This window comes from Larimichthys crocea, chromosome III (genome assembly GCF_000972845.2).
Source record: "Larimichthys crocea isolate SSNF chromosome III, L_crocea_2.0, whole genome shotgun sequence".
NCBI classification, from domain to species: Eukaryota; Metazoa; Chordata; class Actinopteri; family Sciaenidae; genus Larimichthys; species Larimichthys crocea.
This window is the reverse complement of record NC_040013.1, coordinates 26,370,578-26,397,199: the sequence shown is the minus strand read 5'-3', so window position 1 is coordinate 26,397,199 and position 26,622 is coordinate 26,370,578. Positions and strand designations below refer to the sequence as shown.

The following is a 26,622-nucleotide window of genomic DNA, read 5'->3' as shown; positions in this document are numbered from 1 at the left end:
CACAAATTTCCTCAACCGATGTGTTTGAGCAAGCAGACAGCGATCCTTACAGTTGTTCTCTGTGGCATATTTGTGCATGTGTGTGTCTGTTTCCATGGTGAATTGAACTCTGTTTTAAGTGAGACGGATCATTTAGTATCAGCAAGATGCTGACGGTGCAAGAATCTACAACTCCTAAATGATCTACCTCTTAAAACAACAACAGCACGGGGCTTTCAGGCCCCAGCAGCAATAAGACCAGGCTTACTTTGCATTTGAATCAATTCTGGTAACTTGCGGCTACGTTAAGCATCATCGATGTAGTATTCACCAGAAGATGTGTGGCACTAAACCACATCCTGAACACGAGAGGAGCACTACTCACCACTAAAACACTTCTCTTATTTCCCTAGGGTAAAATACCAGTGGTACAACAAACACAACCCATTTACCAAGAAAACAAAGACTTTACTGTAGAAAACATTCAATCTTATCTATGTCTTTATCTGGTACTTAACCTTAAGGTCTGACTTTACTCTTAAATAAAGAGGCCGGCAAAGACAGGTAATTCCACCTGTTTCGAATGAACTTCAAACAGTTTCAAGTGTTTGAAAACTTAAAAAAAAAAGAGGAAGCAACCTTGAAAAGGTCCTGTGAGTTATCAGTTCAATCACTTGTGAAGGCACAAAGAATCAAATCAAATGACTTTATCCATAGGCTATCTTTACTTACACTAATGTAATCTCTTAAAAGCTTTCACTCTAGAGAACATAATATACACTAGCAACATATTACATCACACACATAGGAATTCCCATTAACACTTTGTCAAAGGATCATTACCATAGCTTAGTCTGTTTGAGGTCATGTTATGCGTACGTGCCTATGCACTCGTGGTTTTTTTTTTTTTTTTTTACAACCTAAGCCTTACGCCGATAGATTGGTATCTCAGTGTACCACTGACAATGTAGATACCGAGCGGATGTACTTTGCAGGAAACATATGAGTCCCACCTGTCCAATCTTGAGCTGTCTTTCAAAAAGGTGGCTATTAGAAAGTCTGAGAGTGAAGGCGAATGTTAAAAATTAGTACTTGAACAGTCCATTAGTGCTGCTGCATTGTTCACTGCAGAGTTATTTTGAGGTTCAACCTGTAGGTGAACCCAGATGACCTACATAAAGTATTCATGTGTATGCTGTAGTTCTGTTTATAATGGGATACTAGTGCCAAAGAGATGTCGTACAAAATGAGAAGTCATGCAGACAACCTAAACTGAAAGGAAAGACAGTGCACAGAGGTGAAATCTCTGTCCTTTGTGTCATGGATAGCAAAATGTTAGAAGAAAAGTACACTGTTACTAAGAATAGCTTCAGTGGTGACTGGTTATTTAATGCTTTTTTTAGTGTGTTTTTGTGCGTGTGTGGTTGTGTGTGTGTGTGTGTGTATGTGGTGGAAAAAAAACACAAAGGTCATCAGCTGCCAGATTATGTAAGAAGAGACACACATATGCACACAGGTGCTCACACCCACATAAACACAGCGGACATGTCCTATAAATAATATAAATAATAAAGATTGTTTTGCCGTGATAAACAAATTAATGGGTCTCACGCAGGCGTATGCAATCACACAGCTTGGCATGACACCCCTCACCGGTCATTAAGTCTGTCACAACAGCATTGTAAAAGTCGATAACGTGCTACTAAAACTGCTTCCAGGAATAATGCTTACAAATGAAGTATGACATTGTTTTGCTGATTTTTAAATTAATTTCCACTGAGAAAAATTAAGTTGACTCAGGTTAAGTTTGGCTTAGCCTATTTCCAGGCTGAGATTGTTTTCCCAACCCGAATGTTCCTCTCCCTATAAAGCATGTGACGTTCTGGGTATTGTCTGACAATGTGATGTTTTGAGTTTTGATATCAGCAAAAGGCTACAGACGGTGAAGGAGCAGTAAAGTGTCAAGGTCAAAGAGGAGGTAATGATGGGAGTTGAGTAATGGAAAAATGAGGGAGATGGGGGAGAGGGGAGGTGAGGTGAGGTGAGGAGAGAGGAGGGGAGTAGAGCAGGTTGACTCCTGGTGCTGCAGAAGCCAGGGAGGCAGACAAGCAGAAAACAGCTGAGCTGGCACCATGTCTTTATCAGCTGACTGCAGGCTGACAAAGCATACAGGACACGTGGACACCAAAACACAGACACAAACAAAGGCAGATCACTATGCAAACATACAGACAGCGAGAGAGTCGGAGAGGAGCCACAATCTGAACTACATGCAACCCAGAAATGCCACAAATGTCACGCAGATAACATGTGTGAAAAGGTCACAAGACCACATGCTACATCAAGTGCATCCACCCATTAAGATGTCCCACAGATTGCATTGTATGATGCATGCATGCATCTGTGTGTGGATGTTTGTGAAGTCGAACTTTTGGTCTCTATAGCTACTTTCCCCATTTAAACATATGTACTGTGGGTTAATTTTTATATAACTCACCAATTCAAATTATACTAAGGATTAAAGTTATGCATAATTAAGAGCGTGGTCACTGTTATTTACAGCCGATTGCCGTCACAGGTGGCTTGTTTGAGCAACCAGGCTTCACTCAGCCCGCCTCAGCTCCACCCACGCTCCACATCTTTGCCCATTTTTGGATTAGTGGGGGCCGGCGGCCAGAGCCACCACCCTCTGAGACATGTTATGTTATACGACGTCCATGTTTTGAACAGTCTATGGTCATGGCTTATGACTATAAGAGACACGTTCATTGTGGATTCATAATAAAATGTCTACACAGTACTCATTACATGGTTTATCTTCACTTCTCTGTGTGACTGTCATGTGGTCATGTTTGGTCGACGTCATTAGAATTGGTATTTGTGGATTTTGCCTTGGCAATAAGTACTTTTGCATTTCATGCCAATAAAGCAGCTTTGATAGAGGGACGGAGAGTAAGAGGATCGAGTGATGATCCAATCATGTCTGGTGGAGGAAGGATGTAACAGCTTGAAGGCTCAGTTCAACTAAAAAAGTGTGGCAACTGGATTACACAGAAAACAACTTTTAGGTAAGTAAATGTTATGTAGGCATGTCAATGTTTGCATGACAGATTAGTTCTCATTGTAAGTTGCAATGAGACCAAGGAAACTGTGCCAATGCCTTTCATATTCTACAGCCAAGACAAAGCTGCACCAGTTAGAAAATGGATCATGTTGCAAGGTGGTTAACCTTTCTTTAACCCCCTTTTTTTATTGCAACCCCTTTTTATCTTTGTAACAAAATGTGCTCTATAAATAACGCTGCCTTGTCTTGTGGTCAGCCAGCAATTGTGTTATTGGGTCAGTAACTAGGCTCTGGCTCCTGCAGCGTCTGGAACTGTGTGTGTGTGTGTTTGTGTGTGCACTTGTCTCTGCTCACCTGCCATAGGCAAATCGTCTGTCTTTGTGATGATCCCCGAATGTGTCCCATAGCCTCAGGGACACACTGACCTCATCCACTACATCACGAGATCTCTCTAACACCTGCAACACAGACACATATCCCTGTAATCAGGTCAAAAGGTCTTATGTTCATTGTGATGTTTGTGTTTTTAGTGAAATTGAAGGATTATGCAATCACTAGGATAGAAAGAGGGGGGGGTGGGGATCATGCACAATGTCAAAGTGCATGCTCAACATTTTTGTGTTTTTTATAGGCCCAGTAAAGAGATGTATGTGACAAATGCACATTAATATTTAGCTTCAGTATATGTCCAAAAAAAGTACCCGTGTTTGTCTATATGTGTCTCTTTCCATAATGTGTGTGCATGTGTGTGTGCCCACCTCCTGGCATACACGGTACTGGTCGATGGCCCAGACGGTTGGCACGTGGGTGGCAAGCAGCTGATACTGTGTGAGGGTGGCATTGCAGGCCCGGGCACAGATTAGCCTGGTCTTGCCTACTGCATTATCCCCTACCACCACACATTTAATGGTTTCCACATTGGGCCGCTCATAGTCTGTGTCTATATCCATGGAGAGGGCCCTGGAGGGTAGGAAAGCCACAGAGAGAGAGAGAGAAAGAGAGAGAGAGAGTGGGGAAGAGAAGAGGTTAATGCAATATTCATGAATTCATTGATAAAGAATCCCAGGAGGAGTGACAATGCATTTTGACATGGAAAACAACTGGCATCAAGTGCAGTCGCCTCTAACTGTTGCACAGTCCAGCATGGGGAAGCTTTGTTTAGGCTCTAAGCCCCCGTAGCTGTACTGACCAGTGTACAGAGGCTTCTGCCAAACTCCTCAACAGAACACATGGTTCGCAGGCTGAGGAAGACAGGGACCGCAGAGCTATTTCTGTAACAGCACAGAGAGAGAGAGACAGAGAGAGACAAAAAGAGACTTCCCTTGAGCTAACTGTCCCTTTCTCCCCTTGTCTGTATTTCCTCTGTACCTGTTCCCCTTTTGATGCACTGATAGCACCTTAGCTGCACAGAAAAGATAATGCAAAGTTACGAAACATCACACAGCAAAAGACTATAAAATCCACGATACATGCATTTGTAATTAACTTTTTAGGTCAATCGGGAGCCCATGGGGAACTGTGCATTGTGTTTTGCGGTCAAACTTATTTACTGTAGGTTTTGCACAGAGAGAAGAAACTGTGGTAACATGTTTGACCACCTTTCAACTGCAGCCCAAACACAAGACGGAGGTGGTTATGTACACAGCTCAACTGACTGACTTCCCCTTTTTTAAAAACAAACACATCACTGTGAAAAGCTTATGAGCTTATCAGCTACCCATTAACTGCTTACAGACATTTCATGACCTGTCAAAACACATGTCAATACTTTATTTTTAAACATTCCTGGAAGAATCTGCTACATTACATAATCATCTCCCACACACACACACACACAGTTAGACCTGTAGTCAGCTAATCAGTCCATCCGTCCTTGCAACTAGTTCAAAGAGCCACCCCAAGGCCCCATAAATAGAGCATCTGAAACATTCATAAAGGCCTTCACTTGTTATTCCATTGACGTGGATGCTAGTGCAACACTTCAGTCCAGCACTGACAGACACCAGCAGCTAAAAATGGCATCTATTCATCAGACACATGAGCCATGTGTGCATCCTGCTATTCATCCATGACCTGCTCTCCATGTCCTCATACACGTCCAATCTGCTCATAATACCGCTGTGGATACAAAGAACTCATTTCTTCCCACGAGACCTCATTGATTTCTGTTGTCAATAGAAACAAAACATATTTCCTGTCAAACGGAGCCACAGTCACGTCAGTCAGGAAGTACAGCACAGTACAGAGTGCATACCTTTGTCTGTATGAAGCTGAGGAAAAGAGTCCGTTAAAGACGATGTTTCCTGAATGGCCCATATGGAGCAGATAACTGTGCCTTTCGTGGTTATAAATACTCTTTTTTCCCCAGTGCCACCTGTCTGGCTGCAACACCGTAAGAGACACGTACTACAGGTCGAGGAAAGAGATAGAAGAAGCAATAAAAATTAAACACAACCCTGCACTTATCTAACAGCTATCTGTTTAATGGCCGTGGCAGCTGCCAATACAGCAGTCCTCTTAGTGTTGTATTAGGAAAAGAGGGATGAAGGAGTGCGAAGCATGCAATACTAAACAAGTGGTTCTGTAACGTCCTCAATATTTCCCCAAAGGACATTTGAGCAGAACAAAACAAGAAACAGGCACTGACTGACAGAGAGACAGCAAAATAGGATGCATAGTAATGATAATTCCCGGCATTTCCAATGCAAAAGTAGATAAGCAAAAAGGGATTGCAAGAGAGACAAGGCGTGGAGGGGATTATTAGAGTCTTAGAGAGAAAGAGAGAGACTGTCAGCCCAGCATTAGAATCAGTCAGTCATGCCAAGGGGGTCAAAGGGGCAAGACCAACAATAACCAAGGCTGCTCAGGGGAACAAATCACAGCTTTTCCTGCTGATGCTTCTCTCTACTGTGAAATGGTTCTCTAAGAGAGAAGGACAGATAAGATAAGTAAAGATCCAGTTCTACTGGCCCTTGGGAGTCTGGAAGTCAGTGTGTTTATGTGCGTGTGAGTGTGTCTGCAGGCATGTATGTGCGTGTGGTAATGAGCTTAGGGCTGGTCTGTGAGGCATGGAAAGATGCGAGCGGTGATGTAACCAGGAGGCAGAATTGGTGATGGTGTGGACAGTTTCTCAGGGGGATCAGGAGTACCCGGCGTCCAGATATCGTCCTCCATCTGAGGCTCTGCATCGGGCTGAGAGCAGCTGAGAGTCTGGTCATGTGTCAGTCAACACACATTACACACATTACTCACACATCACTGCACTTCGTAGATAAAGCACCTGCTCTCAGGGTTTATGTGTGAACCTCATGAGCTTTGACAAACTTCAACCATTATTTTTAATTGCATGACTGCAGGATGAGCAGAAGCCGGAGACTGTGAGAGCAGAGCGGTGTGGCTCAGGGAAGAGGAAAGAGAAGCTGTAAAGCTCAGGTTTCATTTTTAGACAACGACCTATAGTGAACTGTACACAGACGTCTAGACTTCATCTGCTGGCCAGTGTCATCTTCCCAACAAGGCAGAAAAGGAGGCTGGGAAGACAAAGAATTGTTGGAATGTGTGTGTAAAAGAGAGATCCTGTCCCAGTTTTCACGCGTGTGCATGTATTTCTGACTCTTATAGTGACATATTGACGGGTGCAGGCAAGACTACAGTGATAGGAACACTGTGACAGGAACTCAAACGCCCACTCAACACACAAACACCGACCTTCTGGTTTACTCTGGAATGTCATGGATTGAGTCTGTGTGCATGTTCGGTGCAGGAGGACCAGACAGACAAAGAAGCTCATGCATAATTTGGACAGTGTGTGTCTCAGTATGGCTTTGCTTTAAGGCCAGAGGGGGTTTCATAAGGAGATGGATTACAGCTCTATCTCTCTTCAGAGTTCCTGGCATCTTTACCTCGTTTTTTTTTTTTTTTTTTTGTACACACCCGTTGCTTCCTTTCTAAATCCCTTCATTTATCCTTCAGTCTGTCTGCTTTGTTCCCAGCTGTGCCCACTCAACCAAACCTATTGACCCGCTGACAAACTCTCTTTTCCATTCTGCGTTTATTCTCCAAATGTAATGCTCCAGCTCACAGTTTTTCCGTCCTTCACTTCTCTCAACGTCTCTTCACCAACCCTCCGCCTTGTCCTCTCCCTGTTTTCTCTCTCACATTCAGCGTCATGCTCCCTCCGCCTGTTTTCTTAGAGGTCATCTGCCTTCCCATCTATGACCTCACACTTTTCTGGATAGCAATCAGGCATGGATAGCATACAGCCCTCCCAATCCCAGTCTGCTTCCCCCCCCTGTCTGTCTCCATCTCTCTGTTATGTAATACCATTAGAGATCCACTGGCAGCAACTGCTTATCCCAAAAACCCTCCATAGCCTTTATCACCAATTTTCTTGCCCATCGCTGGTTCTCAGTGGTAGTACACATTGTCTTTGTTGGTTGGGTTGGTTAGGTTTAGGCATGAAGAGTGGGGGAGGAGTAGGGCAGGTCCTCCGTCATCCTAAGAAAAGAAATATCAAGCCTGTTCCTTGGGACTACAGTTCACCCCAACACCATAAGCAAGCAATCTGCCTCTCCTACCTCAACTGAACCTTGCAAAAAAAATAAAAAATGACCCCAATAACCACCCACTTTATACTTGTGCACTCATACAGACCTACAGGGTTTAAACCATCAGAGGCTTGACTGCACAGTCGTGTCCAAGTGTCCATGTGTAATTGTTGGAAGAAATTATGGCTGCACGTGCAATCGCGCATGCAACCCAATTCTTTCACTATTTTTTGACAACGGTTTGCTCTCGCGGGAGGAAATATCTACTCATTCGTATTTGTGTGTACTTCTCAGGTGTGTGTGCTCCTGTCTGTGCAGGAAAAGTATGCATGTGTGTGATATGTGGGTGTTTGAGACAGTGACTGCCACAGGCGCAGCTGGCACAGACTGGTTACATAACCTGGTCTGTAGCCTCTGTTTGAATCCCTGGATGGCTGACAGTAGACCTCAGAATCACACACATTAGCACAGACATGCACACACACACATGTGCATGTCGGCACGTACTTGCCTCACCCACCACAGATGGTACTGGTATTATTGCATGGCCCGTGGCAGACGGTGATATGTATGCATCTATCCTAATGAACGAGAGGGTCTTTGGGAGCAGCATGTCTGTCTGCTTGAGAAATCCTTCCTCCGCTCTTCTCTCTGCTGCATAATACTTTGTAAACACAGGAAGGCTCCTCTTGATGCCCTCATTTCCTTTATCGCTCCTCCTCCTCCCTTTTTCTCCTCTTCCTCCTCCACCCCTGTCTGTATTTTCCACCTACTCTTTCTCTCCGTCTCTCTCGCCTAACTAGTTTCTCTTTCTCTTTGTCTCTTTCTAGTCCACGTCTTTATACTTTACTGTAAATGGTCAACGGACTTGTATTCACATAGTGCCATTCTGTGGTCTACCGACCACTTAAAGCTCTTTTCACGCTTGTCACATTCACCCATCCACACACACATTCATACACTGATGGCAGAGGCTGCCATGCAAGGTGCCAGCTACTCATCGGGAGCGATGCAGCGCTTCCCGTTCAAAGTTATCTCAAATGATAATAAGCTCACCCATACACACACTGACGCCACAGCCATCAGGAGCCATTCAGTATCTCACTCATGCACACTTTGACTGGACTGGAGGAGCCGGGAATCAAACCAAGATTGCTCTAACACCTGAGCTGCCCCAGTATCCACTGGAAAATAAGAAGCATAGCATTTTGTGATCTTCTTTGGAATCGAGTCAAAGCAACTATGAATTGCTACACCGTTTAGCCCAAGGACTCAGTCAGTGACCTAAATATTAATGCAACTTTGTTGATGAGAAGGTGGATCAAGTTGGAAGTCTGGAAGTCTAGAAGAAGATATTCCAGGCCACATCTCTCCTTTGGGAGTGTAACAGGGGATTTAAACATAATGTGAAATACCCCAAAAAAATGGGCCAGAATATAGAACCATGAGCTCAATTATCAAAATATAATACACAATATAGCTTACAAACATACCAACGGTGCTAAACGTAGTCCACCAAAGCTCTATGGTCCATGTTTTAGCAAATTAGAATTGAAACCAAAGAGGACACACAGATAAAGTATAAAACATAAAGTCTGTTTCCTCTGCATACCTTCCACTACAGCCTGTTGCAGGGGTCAGAACATTCAAGCGAGCCTTATAATGCTGGCTGACTCTTCCATGTGGGTCTGTCAGTGCTGCACTGCATGTTATCTCAAAGCTGTTGACACAGTCAAAGCGTTGGGCATTGTGCCTAACCAGGACAATAAGTAGCTCTGTCCCAGATCCATCTGACGCTATACATAATGATGACAGCCCGGATCACTGATTTAGTAACAGCAGCAGAGATAGGAGGGCTAAAACCAAAGCCAAAAAAATATATTTGACCAGGACGTAGAGAACGAAATGGATAAACAGAACATGCAGTGATAAAATAAACAGTTGGTGTTTCCACAAAAGGATGAGCCACACTCACAGGATGGCCATAAATACACATCTACCCAGGAGGAAAACATACCAGCCAAAAGACAAAAGATTGCACAATGTGGTAGTGTGCCAAACTGTTTACGCAACCACATCTTGCAGATATGATTGACTGCTGATGACTGGAAGTGATAATGACATTTTAAAAAAACAAACAACTTCTTATGTAGAAAATTCTTTTTTTATTCGTGTCCAGGTAAAAGAGAGAGTCGTCTTCACCAGCCCCGCTGCTACCTGCGTAACACAATCCCTCTGATTACGTCATAGCCACGGGATCAGCATTACGGTGTGTGTGTGTGTGTATCTGCGTGCGTGCGTGTGTGTGTACGTGGGTCTATCCGTGCGCGTGCACGTGCGGTTTTTATGAACTGAGATTATCTGCGGTCACAGTTTTGATCCGCATGCTGTTCCAGTAAATACTGCGGTGTGGCATCACTACACTCATCAATGAAAAGCACCTCGTGTGCTCCCTCTCCCCGCAGCCATTCATAACCACCTGGCTCATTCATATTTTTTTTTTAGGAAACCGATTCAATAAACCAGGCAATCTGCTGTACTGTCATCCACGTCTGAGGCACACACCGCATTCAGGGCGGTGGTAAGATGTCTTGGGTGTTGTAAAAGGGAGGTGGATATCAGCCTACATCCCCAAATGATGCGCTGATAAGTCTTGCGTAATGTGCCAAGCCCATCCGCTGCACTACAATCCAAATGATCCGGGCAAGCACGTGTGGGATTAAACAAAAAAAATAACAATAATCTTCCAATATAAGTATGTGTGTGAAATATGAGAGCGTGTGGGACAATTATAGAGACACTAAAGGAGATTAAACATCCATTAAGTACAATAAGGTCAGCATGATATGAATGGAGAACAGCTGAAGATTCTTTAGAGTGAACGCTATTGCAAGCGCTGTGTGGATTGCTTTGTGCACAACAAGCATTGCACTGGAAGCATGTGACCCAGTATCCCTGCAGGAGGGGTCCCTACCTTCCGACGGTTCCGGAATTGACCCACATGCCACTCTGCTGCCGGTTCAGCCGGTCACTCAAACCGGTCAAAGACGCACGGAGAGGGTGGTGTCGGTGGTCCGGTTGTTTGTCAAAGAGCACACATATAAACTACGGACGTCGCACAGGACCTCTGCCCTGTCACATCCTCCTCCCTTCTTTCACTAACCCTCGCTGCGTCTCACAGTCCTCAACAAGTACCGACTGGCTGCTGCAGACCTGATATCACTCTGCTGGCATATGAACCGGACGCTTGTTAGGAATGAAATCTAAACATAACTGCTATAAAGATTTTCCTGGTGTGAGCCACCCCCCTTCTCTGTTGTTGTTTCCCCAGCTGATTTCATCGGAGACACGCCTCCACGAGTGCGCGTCACGGCACAAATCGCCCATCCAACGTGTGCTGCGTTCAGGTGCTGTCAGAGAAAAAGAGCTATTCGGCGCCTCAGAGCGATCTCCACTATAATCAATGCTCCAGCTGCACGACCAAGACATGGACTGGAAGGTATAGAGGGACTTAATGGCAAAGAAAATTAATATTATGCAACGTTTTGCTTGTGCATGAATTAAAAACACCAAGTTAAACCATTGGTGATGCAATTATTTCTTATATGTTCAGTTGTCCTGTGTGGAAACATTAAAAACAGTCATCAGATGGCTTTCTTCACTCACAAAAGAGTATGCACGCTCCAAACAAGTGTATTTAAGACTGAAGTTGTTGGATGTCGGAGCTGAAGATGAACACCTTAAGGTGTCATCAGCGATAAGAACACAAGAGCCAATCACATCCTGCAGCATTTATAGTAGCTCCGCCCCGAAACTGCTCCTTCTCATCCTGTTAACTCAAAGCATCCCGCAAAGCATCCCGCAAAGCACGCTGCCTTTTGTTAGTGGAGCACTCACATGCACCAGCCACAGTGCTGGGTGTGCACTGTGTCATTATTACTCAGATACAAAGAATAGAGCTTTTAAAAACATTTACTAAAATGAATCAAACATATTAAATGTGCAAAATGATGAATATCAATCTAATTCTGGCTTGATTTCTCCTTTAATCCTCGCCCACACCCCCCTGTTAAAAGTAACATCCAGGTAAATGATGCAACGATGTAGTTATTACTCATGTGCAATGGAGAGAATTTGTCTTCTATGGTTATTCTGGGAGTTCAGGCATAGCAACTAGCTGCCACATAGCAACACTTGTGTATTGCTACTAAAGCCAATAAATGAGCCAAGAAGAAAAAAATAAAAAAAAGAGAGACAGATCTTGGATTGCTGTGGAAAATACCCAGCCTTTTAACCTCATATTTTTCCAAGATCTCCATGTCTGGGAATTCATTTCTGGAATGTTAAGCTGTACCAAGGGGGGGAGAAATGCTGCTATGTCGCCAAGAGACAAACACTTTAATGCACAAGAGACAAAAACTTTAATGCCAGCAAAACTATTTTTAAATTACACTTAAATTGCTTCGTAAATGTGAAAAAAGACTTTGCCCAGACATGTTTTTCAAAGAGGAACCTACTTTTTTTGTGTATCTGCCTTTAGTTATGCCTGCAAATGGAAATAAGAGGTAAAAGTTTAATTTGTATTTGATTACTTTTTATCTAAAAATCATTTTAAACATTTTGCAGTGTTTAGTCTGTGGACAGTCTGATCTACCAACTTTCTTTCATGACCTAGAAGACTGAAGACAGACATCTACTGGTGCAATTTGGTACTGACCTCTCTGAAACAAAGGAGGTGTAATCTCTCTGGTACGTTATGTCAGTGCTGTCACTCGAGGCCACTGCACTGAGAGACAACAGTGTCGAGAAGCAGTGGCTGTCAGACTGAGAGTGGAATAATTTAATTAATCATGCTATAGCAAACCACGCATCTATTTCATGACCCCTGTGCCCCTCAGTCTATCCCTGCAGACGCGTAAAGGATGTGTGTTTACATGCGCATTCCTGCACACATCATGCAAAAAAGCACCACAATTAAGTGAAGTTCAGTGTGCTGACTAATAAGGTCTGTTTTTATATCCATTTGTCCAGATTTGTCTTGAAGCCCTGAGAAAACACTGCCCCATGACCTGGCTGGCATGGCCAGAATGAAACAGCATGAAAGATGGGCTGGAATGCTGCAGGAGAAAGCAGGGGTTCAACAGCCCCGGCACTGAGAGGGCTTAGAAATGTGGAGAGGCAGCCCCTTTGTTGGAGAGGTGTGCATGTGGGAGAACTCTCAAGCAGCACAGGCTGAGGTGATGTCTGGACTTTTCAGCTACAGTAGTACGAAAAAGGACTGTGTGGCTTTGTTTAAAAGCTTTATCACTCTTTTTATTGAGTGTGTGGGAAGTCTGCTCCCATAGCTTTTACACTTTGGTGAGATTAAAGTTGGGAGAATGAGCTGAGATCATTCTTTGGCATGACTGCTTTAACTAGGAGTGTCCTGCTCTATGGACAAATACTCAGCTTAGTCTGCTGTATTTTCAATTCCATCCAATGTTCCTTAATGTGTTTTGATGAAAAACCTTTTGTTTAGGTTCAGCGGAAATTACAATTTCTATGCAATATGGCTCAGTTAACAAGTAAAGTATTGTTAGTATTATATGAACAAGTATGCAGGCTGTGATTATTCAGAAGAAAAACAAGACGTTTTATTGTATCATTTGGGTTCCTGCGGCATCATTTTCCCTTCTCTTACCTCACTTTTCATCAGACATTAAGAAGGGACTTCAACAAAATGTGGCACCTGTTCTTGTGAAGTGACTGGATAGTGCGAGTGAAGACTATAAAGCTGAGATGGATTGATTTTAGGTGACATCATGAGTTTATTTTATATTAAGCAATGAATATCAGGTATCATTTTTATGGCCCATGGAACAGTTTGCAATGAAACTCTTCTTCTCATCTAATCCCCTCCTGTCCACTCCTCCACTGACCCCATTCTCACCTCTACAGCTCGCCCGAATGTCCAACAGGCCCGCACATGCACCCCCTGCCCAGCACTGTACTGGAACTGTTCTAAAGCTGTCAAAACACCCAGCTTCTCACACTCCCCGCATCCACAGAGAGTTTGCCTCAAACACACACCGTCCCAAGCTCTAATAAACACACACACACACACACTGAATGAAAAACACGCAGCCACATACACTGACACAAGTAGGTCAGAGCTGCAGTGGGTCTTCCAAACAGTCTTCCAGCACCATGGAACTGATAACAGTATCAAAGATTAAATTCTACCTTCAGCCCCGACACACACATACACACACACACACACATGAACAAACATTACACACCACATGTTCATATGTGGGTCTGCAGTAGGAGATCATTAGCTTGTTTGTTTGGATGGATGATTTTGGCATGAATTTTTGTTTTGCAGAGGGACAAGAAAAAAGAAATGCAGCAACACAGGAATTCAAATTTGTTCCTCTGGGAAGAAAATTCAGAGGTCAAAGGTGAAGGGTTGAGAATGGAGTCTAAAGTGAAAGGAGCTTGTGGGAAACTGGCATCTCTAAATGATCAATGGCAGAAAAACAGTGAAAAACAAATGCACAGAAATGCACGTACGTCTCTGATGTGAACCTCTTTTTCACACACACACACACGCATACTTTGACATGTAGAGGTGGCTGAGATGTGTTGCCAGAGCCGGCACCTTGGCATGAAACGGAGTGTGTTTTGTAACAGCCGGCCTATTTGGTGATGGGTAACGGGCATGTTAGCAGAGTGTGACTTTAAGTGAAAAACATTCAACGCTAGATAAGGCCTGAGAGAAAGAACAGAAAGAGACAGCATGCGAGAGAGAGAGGAAGGCCGGGAACATTGTTTACTCGCCGAGTTATCAGTAGATTGTCTTATCTACAGTCTGTTGGAAAACTCCATGTGCATGTCCAGCTGTTGTTACCTCATTATATTCTAATGAAGACCAACACTATAATGGAGTAAAAGGCTACAGCGCTTATTTCTTAAATGCTATTTTGTTCTAGGGAGACATGATTGAAAAAATAACCAATTAGTCATTTTTTAATAAAAAATAATAATAATAATGAGTTTTTTTTTGTACTTATTTGAATCAAATGACCATTAAACCAACATCTAATTCCATTTTCTGGAAAATGGAAGTAAAATGTGAATTTGACCTTAAACTTGAGTATGTACAGAGGTCATTTATTGTATTGTACTTCAATTGTCTCGTACAAATAATATTTATAAGCTGCTGTCAAAAAAACTTTAAAATGTCATGCATTAAATTAAGGTATGATTAAGTTTTCTGAGCTATTTAACTGTGTCCAAGGTTTAAGATACGACATAAAACAATTTCTGTTGTCTGTAGGTATTATTGCCTCATTGCCATAGAATGTGGAGCCTAAGCCTCCGCCGGCAGATAAGTGTTCGCTGACCCAAATACTGATATATGATCAGGTCAAGTCTGCGTCGGTGATGATGGGCCGTGATGGTGGAATATGTCTGGAATGTAAAGTGGTTTAAGGTCCTGGGGCAAAGGCTGGATAGAGGTGAGAACGGCTGAACAGAAGGGAAGGATGGAGGGCGGGATGAGCGTGGGGTAGGTGGAGGGGGGGAGAGGGGGGATTCGTGTTTTACTGCCTGCTGTCCGCCCGAGAATAAACAGACCTCTGATTATGATATTAATGCCAACTTAAATGTTTCACAGTGAGGTGCCTGGCTTTCGCAAAGTGGTGGGATGAACAAGAACACAGCGCTGCATTTTCCTCACCCTCTCTAAGACTGCCAAAACGGCCTATTTAGAGTCGTGAGGCATCTGGCAGACCAAGCCAGCAACACCGACAGCACATCTGCCACCATCAGTGTATATCCATGTCAAGTTAGTTAGGCTGGGTATGGTTTCCTTGGTAGCAGTGGTTATAACGTATGAAAGTAGAAACACTTTAGAGACAAATTCCAGTGATTCCCCGGATTTTTTTGTTTGTTCAGCTGTTTTCTTGTTGGTTTTAAATCCTTGCCTGTAATTTTAAGCCTTACACCTTAAGACAGGAGACAGCCTGGGGATGTCAAGGTGAGGGTTTGGAGAGGCTGAACGTTTGAGTGGATGCTCTAAATTTTTGAGTGGCACAAATCTTCCATGATAAAGACAAACGGTGCATAGCAGAGATAGTCTGGGCTTGAGGTGAGGGGACTGAGGCATGTTTTGTTTGTCTTGCTATGTCCGAGTTCATGTATAGACACGTAAATATATGCACACAGAACTTGATGATTTTTGCATCAAATCAAACATACAGGAGGAAATGAACAGGCTCTTCAACTACAACAAACATAATATTAAAATCAGCTACACACAAACAAACACACGCTCTGCTGGATGGAGACACACAGGTCAGGAGAGGTGCCTCTTAAGCTGTGGCTGTCAAGTGGCAGGGCTAATCTTATTAAGGCTCACTTCAGCTGCTAACTCTTAAAGCGATAGTTCACACTGCTGGAAAATTCATATCGTATTACATATAGTAAATGTATGGCTTTCACACTCTGATAGGTCCTCCAAAAGTGGAAGAAAATGATTCAAAGGCATTCTGTGTAAACCACAGTGTCTGTCTGACTAATAAGGAGACATGTGTACCAAATAGTGTAGTAGATGCCCTAGTAAAGTGAAAGATCACTTTAATTAACTTGGAAAGTGAGTGCTGGGCCAGTCAGGGGCTTGGTGTATTCATTCATTGTCCAAGTGTGGAGGAATTATAGGGATGAAGACGAGCTAGGTGCTTAGGTCAAGAGCCTGGCTGGAGATGACGTCAAAGTGAATCAGGTTGAGGAATGAGAGCGATTGGAAATGAGGATGAAGATCAGGGAGAAAGTGAATATAGGGCCAGAGCAAGTGTAAAGCCAAGAAGCAGGTCTTTAGTTTATAAGGCTTAAAAGGACATGGACCGCAGAAGCAACTAGAGACTATGCCTAAAGAAAGAAAACAGACAGAGTGATAGTTTGATGTGAGATTGTAGGCAGACCAGTTGTCTAAAATCCCAGTGGAAAATATGAAAGCTATCTGCTTATGCAATGCATCAGCAATGCTACCCAGACTAAGCATGTAAATACCAAAGTAAACAACTTTAGAACATCCAATATCTCTAGATTCTGACTAGACTACACATCTGAAATGTAAAAAAAAAACAAACCCAAAACTGGAGACTGACACTGACAGCTTCATCTGAGACTGAAGAATAACCTTAAGCGAACAGACCCAGGATGATTGTGGGCTTCTCACACACAAAAGTCATAACAATGTCAAACATATCTGCTGTATCGCGTCTTGAACAAGTTTAACAAGTGTGTAATCCACTGAAAATGCTCCCTGTGCTGCAGCCGGTTGGATTTATAACACTTGCTTCTCAGATGATCCCTCAGTGTCACTTTGAAATTGATTTAATCCACCAAGTATATTCCCTAATAACTTCTTAACACGTCCCTCGGGAAATCCATCAGCAGAGATAAGGGAGAAGCTCATCATCGACTACCTGCAAAGTGTCTTAAATGAGACATTTTGCTCTCATTAACATGGCGACAGATAAGGTACATGCATTGGATATTAGAATGGCTTTTTAGTCTGTGTAAAAGAGGAAAACCCCACATGTTTGACTAAAACAAGGTGGTGTGCAACACAGCTTATCAATCGCCTACAGTTATATGATAATATGCCACCAAACAACATAAATACAAGATAACTGCTGTTTGTTTTGATGGTATTTAATACTGTATGATGTGTTTAGGGGGAATATTTCCTCTCTAATTGACCCAACGGATGCATCACTTCTGTTTCAGTGCAGATTGGTTACCATTATAGCTATAGAGCACTGTATACTTCAAGGTACTTGTAAGAGCATTATTGACTGCTCCTTTAATGGCATATCGATGGGTGGCCAACACAACAAAGTACTGTAATTTGTAACGTGCCAGAATGTCTTCACAGACAACGATACAGGCATTGGCACCTCTCTGCTACCTGTGGTGATGTTGGGAATGTTGGTAACCTCTCTGAACCTCAGGCCGGCCTGCAGTCACTCTCACACTCTGGTGTGGATGTATCAGAGTAAACTTTGGACTGGAGTTCAGATCAGACAACAAACAGGAAAAAGGTGAGGGAGGCCAAATGGAGCTTGGATTCCTCTCAAGTACAGGACAGAGTTGTAGTTCAAAGTTTAAGTTGCAATATTGGGCATCTGGTGAAACATTAACATACTGCTAGATTTATAATTCTTTAAAAAATGCATGAAATTGAATTAAAAAAAAAAAACTGTGAGGAGAGGCGGGAGCAAAGGCAAAATGCTCGATTTGTGAGGAGAGAGATGCATTTGGCCTCAGCACAGGTCAGTCAGTATTCCAGAAACAGCCTGATCAAACAGAGAGCCAAGCCAAGCCAAACACCCCTGGACTTCAGTCTGGCACAGAGACACAGAGCTGTAGCCCTGCCGGGATCACACTGCACACAGTCAGTACATCAGCCCAGCACACTCTGCAAAGTACTGTATCACAGAGGTTCTCAACCTTCTTTGAATTGTGACCTCTTCAGATGAAGAAAAGTCCACCGGTGGTGACCAGTTAAATGATTACTGTATATGTTGCTGGATATGGAAATGAAATTGTAGTATGCAACAGTATGAAACCGATTATCCTGTTATCCTTGTGCAACATAACTAATCCTAAACATTTATATTGGTATCAGGCTAAGAAATCCAGTATCAGTCTGCCTCTATTTAAAACACACTGTTGCTCACAGATACAGAAATAGAGAGGAGGAAATAGAGGGGAGGGGAAGAACAGGAGTGTAAAAAGCAAAAATCACAGCCAGACTGAGACACAGACAGACAAATAAACCACATTACAGAGAGCTGAGGCATAACAGGAAGGTCCTCTGTTGTGTTTACTTCAAATAGCCTTCGCGTTGTTTATCTATTTGTGCTGCTCTGTTAGTCAGAGTTCCTCATATTGTATTGCATTTGCACAAACAAAACCTGTTTCGAGGTGAAAACCTTCCATCTCAGAGGAACAGTAATGCATTTATCTCAATGGTAATGCAGTTTTGATTTTATCCAATAGGACTTTGAGAGGTCAAAGCATTTTTCTCAGGCGTCAGAGGAGCCGTGGAATCATTCGGCTGACCTGAAAACACACAAAAAAACCCACTACCAAAAATAGCCATATGATTTTCACCTGACAGCAGTGGAATGCAATACCCTACATACCGCTGGAATCTGGGGGAAACGGAACTCAACATGTATCTCCGATTGCAGGAATGTCTTTTAAACAAGACGCAACATGCATGCACACACACATGCACAGCTGATACACCATGCGCCGTGCACGTCCTAAAATAGTGTGATGGAAAAATCTATACTGGTGTCCGATTATTTCCGCACTGCCCCGCCGTGGCCTGGTGACACAACCAGCATACAATAGTCAGCGCACACTGTGACCACATGTCATTCACTCGCCAAGCTGCAGCACTGTCGCACAGGCTTTAATCATTAAAATAAGGGCAAGGGGCAACGGGGTGGAAGCTCTTTTGGATGGTGCATTGCTGTTGATCCCAGCTAATCCTAAACACTTGTGAACAGAGGTTACTCAGACCAGAGAAACGTTCAGAGATACAAAATGTAACATCTCAAACAGACCTGTACAACTCTTTTAACCATTTAGTTGGTCCCTACTGTGTTATTGATCATTGTGTCGAGGTGGAAGTAAAAGGCAATTTAACAGTAAACCATAACATAATGGAGCATCACAACACTCAGAAAGTCAATATGTCTGTATGACCTCTGTTGAGAAATGCACCGGTATTAAGTAGCACGATATTAAATACGGATGATATTGATGATATTGATTAAATATTTATGTTGAAATCAGAGTGACGTATTCTATCGAGAGACACAAAGAGAGAGATTATTTTCATTGGACCGTTTAAAAATTGTTTATCGGCAGATGACGACTGAATTCCAAAGTGATTATTATCGAGATTTATTTAAAGTAGAGTTATAACTGAAGCAAAATTTCGCCAGGTTGTACTGATTTACATTTAGAAATATGGTTGGTTCACATACCATGCTTACTCGCTTACACAAAAATAATAAAAATGCACAACAAAAGCAAAGAAGCAACATGACTTTTAAGTTTTATTAAGTTTTTCCCTTAAGTATGCAACCACTAAAAATAGATCCAAGCTGAAAATGGCTCACCAAACCACATAATGACTAGTGAGTCAATTTCAGATTTTAATAGAAGAGCAAACCACAGAGACTGGAGTCAGACAAGCACTGACTGGGATGATGACAGAGCTCTCATCTGCAACTTGCTACCCTCAGTTATTGAAGCAGATTCATCCATTCTGGTGGGTGTGTGTGTGCACGCGTGGAAACTCGCATGTATGAGAGAAACAGACTAGAGTGTCAGTCAGGTTGCATCAGCCTCCTGAAACGGCAAAAAATAAGGCAGCCCTCCTTCGAATCATCAAATGGCATGCGAGCAATTACGTGCGTATATCTAAAAATAGATGTGAAGGGAAACACCTTCACCTGTGGGCACGTACACTCACACGAGCACGCACACAGACACAATTACATATTGAAATCACTGTGGTTTCATGAGTGCTTTGGCCAACACTGAAACTGGTCTGATCCTGATTAGCAGGAATTACACCCTTGGGCGTTTCTCTCACTATAGATTAGTTTAAAGCCTCGGGTTGTTTCTAAAGAAGACAGAGACGCGTACACATGAAGGTGTTTGCAAACATAGGCTCGGGAGTTCATATGTTTGTCTGTGTCTCATCTGTTTCAGTGCATGTAATGTTTTTGGGCGTGTTAGATGATTTTTGGATGTATCTCTGTGTTAGGGTGTTGGCAGGAAGCAAGATGCACATGATATTAACACATGATATGAGGGCAAACGTCTGCGTGATATTGAGCATGCAGCAGCCCCTCCCAGAACTTATTTTTTTCCCACTTTCACTCTCTCATGAACTCTCACTCTCTTTCTTTCTCTCTCTCACGCAATCACTGTTCTTGCTGAAAGTGCTAATTGGGGTTTCTTAATTCTCGATTAATGAAAGCCACAGCTGCTGAGTAGTGTGTGTGATGGGATGTGAGTTGCTGTTATTACAGGAAGGCAGGTGGATAGACAGGCAGACGAGGAACGTGAAAACAAACAGGAAGATAGAGAGACAGCCAAGGCTCGCAGGCGTTGAAAATGAGAGACACTAGAGATTACCACTGTGTGTCAACAACACAGAAGCCAGACATATGGGGCTGCTTGGTCCCATACAGACATGGGAAGTAGTTAGAGCATGGGTCAGCCTCTTAAGTCCTGTAGGGGATGTAAGCACAACCACACCCATCTGACCATGCGTGTACCGCACAACACACACACAACTATCTATTCTAAAACCCTCAGACGACCTCCTGTGGTATGAAATGCAATCTGTGATTTGCAGCACACATGCACTTGAATACCTAGTTGGCATATCCTCAGTCATATGACTTTGGAGCCAATTCACCCAAGGGGATCGGCTTTCCGCCACAAATGAGAGGAGCAGATGCTAAAGAAAGAGACACCAAGGGATCAAATTGCATACAGAGCCACACGCATACAGAAATATGCATGCATAATCACACGTAGATAGACCGGAAGATATATTTGTTGCAGTGATACATCCACTCCACCGTGATACACAGAAGCGTACACACACAAACACAAAGAACATAAATAGAGAGGAGCTATAGCCAAGCATTCAAGCTGTGCCTCTCGGTGGCTGTGGCGTAACACGCTGTCTCTTTTTGAACACACATGCACGTACCCGCAAACATGCAGTCAGTAATAGATTTGATGAAGTGAACAGAGATCATGGCGGAAATATTCAGACGTAAGCGCTAATATATCATAAAAACTCAGAACCCCCCTCCAGTCAGACACTTTTTTAAAAATATCGATCCACCGGTCTTTAAAAGAACAGCCTTGTTCCTGTTCAGCAGGAATGCTAGCTGACCCTGACCCTGTCCTATCTCAGGCCTGTGGCAATCTGTCACTCTGAAGCCACACAGTGTGCAACATGTGACCAAGCAGAGTCTCCTAAAAGCAAAGAAACAACCACTGAAGTCTTTGAGGTGGATTTAAGAAACTGTTTTGACACACAGAAGGAAAACTGAGTGATTGTGTTACAATCCAAAAGCAAAGACTACCCCTGCAAATGAAAGAATTCTACTCGCATAAAACTCTTTCCCCATAGTCTGTCAACAGTGAGATTGTGTAATACACCTCCCTATCAGTGCAGCCATCCTGTATCTCTGTACACAACCTCATGTCAGACCCTGTCAGACCCCTGCCTCAGACCGGATGACGACATCCTCTCTGAAATGAACTGGCTCTCTTATCTCCTCTCGCCTTTCCTCGTCCGGCCCTGTCGTGTCCTGTCCTCACTGGGGACGGCAACACCTTCTTATCCAAGTTGCTCACCACACACACACACACACACATAAACAGCTCATTCCTTCACACATAGGCTGTCTGGCCTTGTAAAGGTGTGTTTTACCTCCTGCATACATGAAATCCTGTGACATAGGCATATAGGTATGAGGAGTATGTATCAAAACCATCGCAGTCCTTTAAATTTTCTATCAGTATTGTTTTTATTGTTTAGTGGAGCAGACTAATAATGACATTTATTTGTTCACTGTATTTCAAACCAGCTGCAGAGGCCTATAAAGCTAATTATACTCACTCACACACACACACAGTAAAAACAGAGAGAGTGGAACTGTTAGAGACGCAGCAGATTACCACATTAGAGGAAGTTCAGACAGATGTTCAAAGAAGTTTTTAAAGTAGAAGGAACAAAGCTTTTTCTGTACCCCTCTATAGATTTTTAATTCCTTCTATTAAAAACCTTTTGTCAGTTCAGAGAGGAAGATGTGAGGTCAGTGTTTTGCCCTCTGATTTGTCATGTTTACAGTCAAAGGCCATGTAGCGCCTGACATACTCTATCTCTCTTCCTCTCTCACTCCCTCTCTGCTCTAATTTCTCCTCAGCCAAAAACCCCTTCGTGTCCCTCTTCCTTAGGATCTGCACTCCCTTTTCCTTTATTGTATCCACAGCTCGACTTCTCTCTTATTCAATTCAATTTCAACAGTCCCCTTCTCTTCTCTTCTCTTCTCTTCTCTTCTCTTCTCTTCTCTTCTCTTCTCTTCTCTTCTCTTCTCTTCTCTTCTGTCAACACCCCCAAGGCCCACGTCCCTTAACTTTTCCCCTTGCCGTCTCGCTCTGCTTTCTGCTCTTGCATACACATTCTTTGCTCACTGACACCCTGTTTAAAAAACAGCCAAAGAGGCAGCCAGTAAGAGAGAAACAAACTGTACAGTTGCCATCACTAGCACAATCACTTGCTTCTCTCTCTCTTTTTTCTCTCTCTCTCTCTCTCTCTCTCTCTCTCTCTCTTTCTCTCTCTCTTTTGCTCCCCCCACCACCACATTTTCTCTCTTTCCAAACTTAAGAGGAAAACATCATGTGGTGCTGCTAAGAGAAGAAGACGCTGTTGTATGGAGTTTTTTTTTTCTTTTTTTAATGTGTGAATGCCTGTGTTGGCGTCCAAGGAGGTGTGTATGTGTGTGTCTCTCTCTATCAGGATCACTTTAGTGCTTTAATGACTACTCCATCCTTTCATATATACATGCATACATGCATTCACACATAAACTCCAGTCATCCTGGATCCAGTTGGTTAGAGGTGTGTGCTCTGTTATGTGCACGTGACCAAATGTGTGTGTGTGTGTGATATCGCTCAGCTTCACACAAAGACACAGTTTCTTATATGACTCCCAGCTGTGTGGACTTGGCCCACTGTTCGACCATCCAGCAGCCAGGAATGTTTTGTGTGCAAACCCTACTGGAAAGCCCCAGTTGTTACCCACACACACTCACACACTCACAGCCTACTGTGGATTCAAACTACTCCTCTGAGCAGGGGCAGACAGAGGGACGGGCCTCACCCCAAAGGAAGAATGGTTCAAATTCCACAGCTGATAGAAAAACACAGAGGAGTGGGACAGAGTGGAGGAACTGATGTCAACTCTATCAAACCCACCCCTCGACACACACACACACACACACACACACACACACACACACACCACACACCCACCATCTGTTCTCTGCTCACAGTGTAGGAAACATTGAAGAAAAAATTGGAAATATTCAACTCTCGTGGGCATTTTTCGGCGAGCTGATAGCTGGATGGTGGTTTGGCTGTTTGTCAGAGATACTAAGTTTGCCTTCCATACTTTGGCCTTAAAGCAGCCACTGACACTGAGTGAGTGAGTCCACTTCTCAGCTACGCCTTCAAGCTGAACTCATCCAGCCTGCAGGTGGTAGAGATATCTGATTGTGTATTTAACCAAGCAAATTCAATATTTGCAATGCAAAGTCTGACTCACTGATTGATTACTCTATCAGTCATAGAAAGGCAGATTAAAGTACTATAAAGTATTCTCACAGCAGGAGGGTGTGTGAGGGGCTACTGGTGAGATGATATTAAGACTGATGAAATTTAAATATGTATTTATATATGTCATTGCTCTAAAAGCACCACTATGATATTGATTGCATACTGCACCGTTTATTTTAGTTAAAATGTCTAAAAATGTAATTACTGTCATTCCTTACTGTAACACTGATAACTCTTCATAATAATATACCAGAAAGTAAACGCTGACTCGTCCCCTTCAGGGCAGAAGTCACATGACTTTTATCAGTTTTGCGCAAATTTTCTGTGGATCTGAATTAAGTCACACGCCCACATTCAGTTTTTTTTTTAGAAACGTCAGTTTTTTTATCTCGGTCAGAGCATTACACATAAAAAAAACAAGCTTCGCAACTTCATACACTTTTTCAAATTTAGATTTAAGATGCTTGAAGACACACGCAGATGTTGAAGTTTGTCGATAAGTGCAAAACTGTGCACAACCCAAAACTAACTGAACCCGTTATGCAACCGCTTGCATATCTGTCCACATGTGGTCCTGCACTGTTGACCGCTTTGTAGAGAGCGTTTACAGTTTGCATCACAAGTTAAAACACACACACACACACACACACACACACACACACACACACACACACACACACACACAGAGAGAGTGTGTATGCTGTCTCCTACCTTGGAAAGACATTCACCTCTGGAATCAGTTCAGGTCTCTTCTTCTTTTTTCGCCTCGACGTCCACTTTTCCAGTTCACACCTCTCTCAGCTGCTCTCTTCCCCTCTTCAGTTTATTCTGGGCTCTGCGCTCGTCTCTCGCTTCTCCCCATTAAACTGCAAGGCATAAAAAAAAAACACATGCGATCACTTGAGAGGATTCTTCTGGATGAAAACATTTCATCATAACTCACATGTTTTTTTGTTTTTTTTTTGTTTAACACTTGCTCCGTGTCAGCCTGGAACTTGAACGCCCTCAAATGATCGGCTTGTTTGGTGAAGATCTGCCAGAACTGACAGAAGAAAAAAAAAACACTCCCGACTGTTGCAGCCGAGAGACGCCAGGAGGAATGTAATTACACGAAGACTGCTGCATATTGCAAAACCTGCAGACATGCTCTCGTTTGCAGGCTCCCCCCCATCCCATCCCACACCCACACCCCCACTCCGACTATTGTGCTCTGCGATCTGTCTGGGCTGTTGTCCGCCTGTGGTCCTGATGCGAGTTTTTTCCACGTTCCCTTTGTTGTTTCTGTCACACCTACAAGGAGGGAAGCACATGGAGGAGGAGGAGGGGGGGACCCTTTGCCTCGACTTTCTTTTGTCTTGTCTGTTTGTTTCTAACGCAGGATCAGACTTCACATCACAGATGCATCCACGGTTTTACATCAGCTCGCATGCATTTCACATCTGTCTGTTCATTTATTTGATTCTTTTACATCCCACATAAAAAAAATAAAAGTCTACCGCGCCCTTGTTATTTTTTATTTATTTATACAAGTCTCCTATCTCACCAAATTTCCAGAAGTTTAGTCCTCGCAGGAGAGTGGGCTGACACCGCTGCCTCTGTCTGTCTGCTTCCCTCTCTCTTTCTCTTTCTCTCTCTCTCTCTTCTCCTCTCCTCCCCTTTCCTCCTCTGCTTGTCTCGCCCAGGCTGTGGCAGAGCCCAGTTATGTTTCACTCTAGACCAGCCTTCACCCACAGCGCGCCGGCCAACGTCTATCAGCGAGCGCGGTGACGACAGCCTCATTGCTAGTCACCAGTGCCACACCCATCCATTCATAAAGTGGAGAGAGAGAGAGAGACAGCCAGCCTCCAGGCCTGGACACTGAGCATGGTGATGAAGAGGTAGTAAAAAAATGTCATCGTATCATATTCCTGTGGAGACTGATGAAATGACTGATATTCCTTTAGGGATTTATGTGCGTCTGAAATAGATAAAAGTGGAATTTATAGTAAGTTTTTAGTATTTTATGGCAAGTTTATTGTAATGTTTGACTATCTTTAGACACTCATCATTTTTCACAAAGATGTGGTAAAAGTTTAGTTCTTTATCATTTAATTTGAGTATCAGTATTAAAATATCAAATGCCCTAAACTTCACTTGTTTTCATAGTCTGTGGATGCCATGCTTTCATTTTATGTATTCATCATTTTTTATTGCCAATTTGAGAAGATAACCTCAAAAAATGAAGAGAACTTTCACAACTTTCTCTGGTTCCTACAACTGGCTGGCATTGCAAGGTAGCAGCTGGATACATGCAATGTCACTGGGCTGCGGGTGGCTGGTTAACCACAGCTTGCAAAATATTGACTGAATGTTTGTAAAAGCTTGCCTAATTACTTCACCAGCTAACCTGATCCATGATACTTTACTGTATTACATACAGTGTTCAATTTAGCCAACGATAAATACTGTAATGGTACAAAGCAAATTCTTATTCAAATTTAAATCTAGCGATTGCTTTCTGCTGTGAATTGGTGAATGAAGTCCATCTTATCGTATCATGTCTTATTTTAGCCAAGAGCAAAGCAAGGCAGGGACCAACTAGCCAAGTATAATCAA

At 43.1% G+C, this 26,622-nt stretch overlaps 1 protein-coding gene across 4 annotated transcripts in view; it reads right to left on the bottom strand.

The window, feature by feature from the left end:
• Positions 1 to 25,781, bottom strand: part of rhobtb4 (Rho related BTB domain containing 4) — a 39,422-nt gene extending 13,641 nt beyond the window's left edge. Inside the window, exons 1-5 of one of the 4 annotated variants that reach the window (XM_027275767.1) lie at positions 25,571 to 25,780; positions 24,971 to 25,098; positions 24,739 to 24,893; positions 3,802 to 4,003; positions 3,398 to 3,501 (exon numbers count right to left, since the gene is read on the bottom strand). In XM_027275767.1, the coding sequence (XP_027131568.1) occupies positions 3,398 to 3,501; positions 3,802 to 3,993 (296 nt within the window). In that variant the 5' untranslated portion in view covers positions 3,994 to 4,003; positions 24,739 to 24,893; positions 24,971 to 25,098; positions 25,571 to 25,780. Of the gene's footprint in view, positions 1 to 3,397; positions 3,502 to 3,801; positions 4,004 to 10,564; positions 10,594 to 24,738; positions 24,894 to 24,970; positions 25,099 to 25,570 lie in introns of those variants that run through there. The other 3 variants (XM_027275775.1, XM_027275762.1, XM_027275757.1) reach the window with 3 other exon arrangements.
• Positions 25,782 to 26,622: the final 841 nt, after the last annotated feature.